General features: G+C 51.5%; 1 protein-coding gene across 3 annotated transcripts in view; it reads left to right on the forward strand.

Annotated features, from left to right (window-relative positions):
- Positions 1-3,913, forward strand: part of SLC25A22 (solute carrier family 25 member 22) — a 53,026-nt gene extending 49,113 nt beyond the window's left edge. For all 3 annotated transcript variants that reach the window (XM_074842701.1, XM_074842703.1, XM_074842702.1), the window contains exons 9-10: positions 846-921; positions 1,770-3,913. In XM_074842701.1, coding sequence (XP_074698802.1) covers positions 846-921; positions 1,770-1,923 — 230 coding nt within the window. In that variant the 3' untranslated portion in view covers positions 1,924-3,913. The remainder of the gene's footprint in view (positions 1-845; positions 922-1,769) is intronic.
- The last annotated feature ends 3,006 nt before the right edge of the window (positions 3,914-6,919 follow it).

Here is a 6,919-nt window from a genome sequence, read left to right on the forward strand (position 1 = left end):
GCCTGGTGCCAAGTGACAAGAGTCTGAAGCCCACGAGTGGGCTGGGTGAGGAGGAGGGTGCCCGTGTCAGCCTCCTCACAGCGTGAGCGCACAGGGAGGTGCGGGAGGGGAGCTCTGCTGTCGGAGCTGCCTCCAGCTCGGATGAGGTTTCCTTCCACTGAGCTTTGGCCACAGCTTACACGGGGGTTTGCAGTACTCGCTGGGTAAGTCAGGAAGAGGATGTCATTCATTTCAGTCATTCTTCGCAGGAATGGCTGCGAACATGCCCCTGAAAAGGCACGTTTCCATGTGGAGTGACAGTACACAGACCATTTACGTGCATATGGTTATGGACAATCAGGGGGAGCCTCAGATCTGTGGCCTTTTCTCCTGCTCCACAGCATCTGCCTTAAACACCACCTCGGTTTCACTGCTGTGAAAAACACCAGAAAGTAATTCCTCTCTCCCCAACGTTGCACACGCTCCAAAGTGTGAAGAAATGTAAGAGCAGCATGGTGTACTTCAGATACTTCTTCCAGAAGAAGCTGAGTATTTGAAAATCAATTCCCATTTTGCAGAAAGATAACTGAATTTAAATGCACTTTAAATAAGCATTTAAAGCTTAAGTCAGCCTTGGAAACCTTGGTCACAGTGAGGGCAGGGGTTGAGTTTTGGGTGGCTGTGGTTTCTAAAGGAATGGGTTTGGTTTTCCCCTGTTTTGCTGATAAATATGACAGCAGTCTGTGTTCTTGGTGATTTCATTTCGACTGTGTTTCAGAGACGTTACTCTCAGCGTGGCTCTCACCTGCTGAAGAGCGTGCTGCATTCCCAGTGCTCACCACTGTCTGTCTTCTCTTTCTCTCCAGTGATCAAAACACGGCTGCAGTCCTTGCAGAGAGGAGTGAACGAGGACACCTACTCAGGGATCCTGGACTGCACCAAGTAAGACCCCTGGTGAAGCAGACCACTGCGTCGGACGTACGGCAGCTGCTGCTGCCTGCTGCCAGTGCAGCTTCTAGACCCAGCCAGCAGCTTCTCTTTCAGGTTCCCTCTGAACCTGTGCTTTCATCTGTCTCTATGGATAGATGGATATATGGCCAGATATATACTGGTCATATATAGGTATATAAAAGAGAAATTCTTCCTATCTTGAGCAAGGCAAATATTGCATTTATATTTAAATGCTTCTGTCCAAACCCCAACAGTCATAACACTAAGTTTTTTATTTCTGCAAAGGGAGGCAGACCTGTGGTTATCTCTCCCAAGACCCTGTTGTCTGAAAATCCTGCAGCACGAAGCCTTGTATCCCTCCCGGGGCCGCTCAGAACAGCAGCTGCAGGAGCGCTGTCTGCTTGGGCTGTCCCCAGCCCGCTCTCCTCTCACCCTTTGCTAATCTGTGGTCTGGCTGGTTCAAAACACAAGTGCTCTGCTCCTGTACTGCTGTGGTAGCCAGTCTCGTGCCGTCAGGCTCTGTCCCATACTGAGAGTGGAGCTGGCCCCAGCTTTTGAACCTCTTGATGCAGACACAGGGTTCTCCTAGCTGTACATCCAGGCCCAGGCAGATGCTCCTGCTCCTGGCCAGATGTAAGGATGGGACATGTTCCTGCACAGCTCTTTGCAGAGCACATGGGGGGTGGGGGATGATCTGCTGCAGAGGCAGTGCCAGGCGACAGCGCTGGCCTGGGTTTGGTCTCTGGAGGGAGACAGAAAGCCAGGGCATGGCCAGAGGCTCTCCGGGCGTGGTGGAGGGATGGGATAGACACTTACCTGTCTGTGCCGTTCCTCCCCAGGAAGATCTGGCAGAAGGAAGGGCCCATGGCCTTCCTGAAAGGGGCATACTGCCGAGCCCTGGTCATCGCTCCTCTCTTCGGCATCGCACAAGTCGTCTACTTCATCGGCATCGCAGAGTTCCTGCTGGACATGCTCCCCAAGCACCGGGCCTAGCCGTGTGCCCTCCCACCCTCTGCAGCGCTGAGTTCATCCCCGTGTTCGTCATCAGTGTCGATTGATGTCAGAGCAACAGCACAAAGGGTTCGCGCGGGGACGCCGAGGGGACGTGGTCTCCAGACGAGCAAACACGGGGAGGGAGAGAGTCCCTTTTCTGTCTCAGTCTGGAACCTGCCCCCTCCCGCTCCTTCCACGGACAATACCTAATTATGCATATCTCTTTCTGGTTCCCCCCCCCCCCCCCCCTTTCCTTTTTTTTTTTTTGTTTTTAAATTGTCATTCTTAAGGACACTGGTAAGCACAGACTGGGCTTGCAGACCCAGAAGTCTCCTCCTAGCCTTGGGGAGGAAGAGGGAAAGAAAGAACCTGAGCCCTCGTCCACCCCAGTCCTCCTCTTTCTTCCTGGAGTTGCCACCTATCTGAGGAGGAGCTGGAGGGGAACCTGTGTCCCCTCAGCCCCTCCTTGGCTCTGCTGGCCCCAGGCCTAGAGCGGGCACCGCGCAGAGGGGGCTCATCGCTGCCAGAGGCCTGGCAGGGGGGATGCTGGATCTGGCAAGTTCCTTGGCCTGGAAACATTCACCCCTCCCTTCTCCCTTTCTCAAAAATGAGTTGGACTTAGATGAACTTCTTGGAGATCAGGGGAAGGGAAAGGGAATTGTTACTATTGATTTTGTAATTATTTTTGATTTAAAGCAAAGGGATGTCCCTCCTAACTAGATGTCACAGGCACATCCAGGTGAGGTGCAGAGGTGAGATGTCTGCTCTGTAGGGAACATGTCTGGGATCACACGAACGTCCGAAGGTGCTTCACTGCTTGGCTACAGGCAGGGGTGGGAGAGGAACTTGGGATCAAGTTATTTTTGTTCGGGGGGGTGTGGTTTTGTGTTTGTTTTGTTTTGTTTTTTTTTTTTAACGCAGGGGTTGTGGGGTAGGAAAACCAAGCAACAAGAAACCACTTACATTCCTTCAGCCTGCCCACCCCTGGGGTGATAAAGTGGTGGCCGCAGGTTTAGATTAGCTGGTTGAGGGTTTTTTTTTTTTTTTTTATCCCCCAGCCTGGCCCCAGGTGCATGAGAGGAGGTTCCTGCTCCGCTTCTGCGGTGCCCAACCTCAGGGAGCCGCACTAGAAACCTGTGTGCTCACCTTGCACACCGAAACCCCAAGGTGTGGTTGTGCTTTGATGTTTGACTTGGGCGTGTTTGCAGCCAGCCGGTGTCGAAGCGGCAGAGGGTTCCCACACCCCTTGCGAGGAGCTGTCGGTGTGTACGTGGTTACGGCGTCGAGTCCTCTCGATGGCAGAAACTCGTCGTCCCGCTTGCTCTTGGGGTGGTGATTGTTGCTGGGTGTCAGGGGGCAAACCCACACCTACAGCCCGCTCTGCCAAAGGGACACTGCCCCACCTACCATCGCTTGTCAGGGGACTGCCTCCTTCAGTACTCTCTTGGGCTGTGTAATTAATTCTAGTTTAAATGATTGTCAGTGTGAGATCTACCAACCCAGCATGATCTTCTCCATTATTTATTCCATTTGGTGCAATCCACCTGACTTTGGTGTTTAAATTAAACTGGTCGAGTTCACTTTTCATTCCTTCTTTTTGCTTTTTTTCTCCAGGCGCTTGCTTGGTGTTTGTGTTTCAAATGTATATTTAAATTAATTTAAAAAAAAAAAAATCCCTGTTTTTAATGTTTAAAAGAAAAACCACCTCTGTTTCAATGTTCTTGGGTTATGTTTTTGCAAAACCTGTATGTTGAGGGCCTTCTTCCTTGATGCATCCTTTTTTCTCTTCGGAAAAGTTGTTCTGTGGCTGATTTGTTACTTGTCACTTCGCATATGTGAATTTATTTTTTTTCTTAATGACTTCTTTGTTTATCTGGGAAGGAATCTGTGCAAAGACGATGATAGATGTCTGTGCTGTGTGTCGTGCTGTGATGCTGCTCTTGCTCTGGATTTCCCTCGGGTGGATTAAAAGAGAAAGTTTGTTTTTTTTAAGGTGCCCCATTCCTTGGTGCTTTGTGACTTACAAGGAGGGTCTCCAAAAGAAACCTTGCTGGTGGAAGCAGTGGCATTTCTGCTTGCCCTTCTGCCTGTGAGGATCGCCCCGAAGCTGGGTGACTGGGGGGTATGTGGGCTGCAGGTTTGTGTTGTGGGGTTACGTTTGGAGGAAAATGTGGTGCAGTGAAGAGCTGAGGTTCAGGGAAAGCTCTCCTTGTCCTTTTGGATGCTTTTAAAAACCTCTTTGTAAAACTGACTCTTCTACTGAAATCTCCAGCTCTTCTTCTACCGTGTTGGAGCTGGTGACCTGAATGAGGCTGATTTTTAGCTGCTTGGACATGTACCTGAACCAGGAGGACATGGGGAGGTGGCAGGGGACAGTGACTGTGGCCCTGCAGGAGCCCCCAGGCAGGTGGGGTGCTGCTGGTCAGAAAAGTAAGAGTTTAAAACAGGAGAATTCCTGTCCACTTAATTAATCACCAGTTAACCGAAACCTCTAGGTATTGATTGCAGTAATGAGGAATAATAGTAAGTAAACACACTCAGAGAAACACACCTCTGACCTGCTCCCTGTGGGTGCCACGTGTCCCCAGGGCAGGGAACAACAGCCACCACGGGGTCAACTCCTTGTGTGTCCTACCCGGTCCCTTTGGCAGGGGCTGCCTCAACCCCCCCGGCCCTTTTCAGTTGTCCTTGTCCCAGGTCAACCCTGGCCCTTCCTCCTGCCCTGCCTGGGGCTCAGCTTTGTTTGGGTTGTGTGGTGTTTACTGCCCTTAAATACATTTTGGTGGAGGTGCTGGACGCCCCTCTCATGGGTTCAGGTGGGTGGGTCGGTTTTGGCTGGTGGAATTTCCTGGAATGCAAAGAGGAAATTTCCTAAAGCCCTGGGGAAAAATTCCTACAAAGCAAAAGGGAAATCTCCTGGAAGCCAACAGAGGAATTCCTGGGAAGCAAAGGGAATCCATCCCAGAAAGCTGCAGTGAAATATCCTAGAAAATGAAGGGGAAATTTACTGCAAGACAATGTAGGAATTGCCTTGAGAGCACTAGGAGGAATTCCTCAAAACCAAAGGGGGAAATATTCTGGACACTTGTAGAAAGCAAGGGGGTAGCTTCCTAGAAGGCCATAGGGGGAATAGCCTAGAAATCAAAGGAAGAAAATTCCTGGAAAGGAGGGAGGAAATTTCTTCAAATATCAGGGAAATTCCTGAAAAGCAGAAGTGACATTTTGTAAGAAAGTAGCAGTGATACTTCCTAAAGGGGAAATTTCCAGAAAGCAAAAGAAGTACTGGGAAGCAAAAGGGAAATGTCCTGGACAGGAAGAATTGAGATTTCTTGGGAAATAATTTCTTGCTTCCCCAGGAGCAATTCATGGGGAAATCTAGAAAGCAATAGAAGTCCTCTAAGTAGAGAGAAAATTCCTAGAAAGTAATAGAGAACTCCAGAAAGCAACAACAGAATTTCCCAGGAAGCAAGGGTGACAGGAGGGAAATAGCCTGCAACGTGACAGGGAAATTTCCTGGAAGGAAAGGAAGGAAGGGGGAAGTTTCCTGGAAAACAAAGGGCAACGTCCTAGAAAACCATGCAGGAGTTCCTAGTAAGAAGGGGAAATTCCTCTGAAAGGCCAAAACCCTGTGCATCAGCCCTCATGACCACCCTATGGTAATAAATCTGTAAAACTGCAAATCTCAGGGGTTTTTGGATTGTTTTATCGCTCCCCGCAAAGCTCAGAGGGGCTCAAGGAAGAGCAACGAGGGCGAGTGCTTGGGCCGCAGGTGACCTGCTTCCTACCGTGGTTGTTTACTAATTTTCCTTTAATTTAATTGAAAAACCCACCTAACCTGCACTGCATGGCTCCGAGGCACGGGGGGACTGTTCGCTATCGCGTTACTGGAACCCAGCTGGGTGCTGCTTCTCCTTCCTGGGGTGGGGGCTCCTGCAGCTGCTGGGCTCATGGGTGACTCCAGGGTTCATTTTCCTCCTTTTTTTTTTTTTTTGCTTCATTGATTTTCCTCTTTTTTTTTTTTTTTTTTTTTTTTTTTTTTTTTTTTTTTTCTTCATAAAACCATGGTGCTGCCACACTGGGCAGCAGCACCCCAGATGCTCGTGGTGCCCGTTTCCCACCCCGAGCGCTCCCCAGATCCTGCCAGGGCACCCTAAATTGGGTGCCAGCAGCTCCCAGCCCCTCTCCGGGGAGCAACACTTCAACTTGCGAAGCCAGGAGCAGGCGTGGGGCCGGGAGCAGCGCCAGGCCCACGGGACCTCCTCGGATTTACGGGAAAAGGGAGCGTCGGGAAAACCTGCTCCTGGATGGGGCGAACCCACTGCCCTGCGCTGGGTTCTGCTTTTATTTTTAAGTTCTTTTATAGCATGCCCTTAGCATGGAAATGAAGGCAGCCTGAAAGAAGAAGGATTAAAATAAATATAATAAATAAATGGAAAAGGCACGGGAGTTTCCAGCGCTGAGGCTGAGCCCTGCAGGGCCGGTGCACCCCGGAAAGCCCCGGTGGTGGAGGGTTCAGCTTTTGGGCTGAGCCGGAGCCTTTTTGGGGTGTCCCTGCCCCCCCGCCTGCCCTTTGCTCTTCTCAGCCCCGCGCTGGGTTAATTTGGGGTGCAGCTGTCCCGCACCAGCGCTTCTGGGGTACAACAGCCCCTGGGGAGCAACCCCGGAGGGGGGGTCACGGGCGTTTCAGCCCCCCCAGCTCGGGGCCTGATCCTGCCCGTTGCCCATCAAAGTCCGTGTCCCATGCTGGTGCAGGGCAGCGCTCACATCTGGATTATTTATTTTAATTAGTATTAATTTGGGCAGGGGGGCAGTGGGGGGGTGTGCAGGGCTCCGCAGCCAGCATCCCCCGGAGGGCTGGACCAGGCTGGGGCTGGAGCATCCCCCCGGCGCAAGGGGGGACAAGACGGGACCGGTGCGTGGGGGAGGCGGCCGCCGGCGACACTTTCACTTTCAGAAGGGTCACGTGGTTTCCAGGAAACCGGCCGGGGGCGGCGGG

The sequence above is a fragment of the Strix aluco genome, chromosome 16 (assembly GCF_031877795.1).
Source record: "Strix aluco isolate bStrAlu1 chromosome 16, bStrAlu1.hap1, whole genome shotgun sequence".
Classification (NCBI taxonomy): domain Eukaryota; kingdom Metazoa; phylum Chordata; class Aves; order Strigiformes; family Strigidae; genus Strix; species Strix aluco.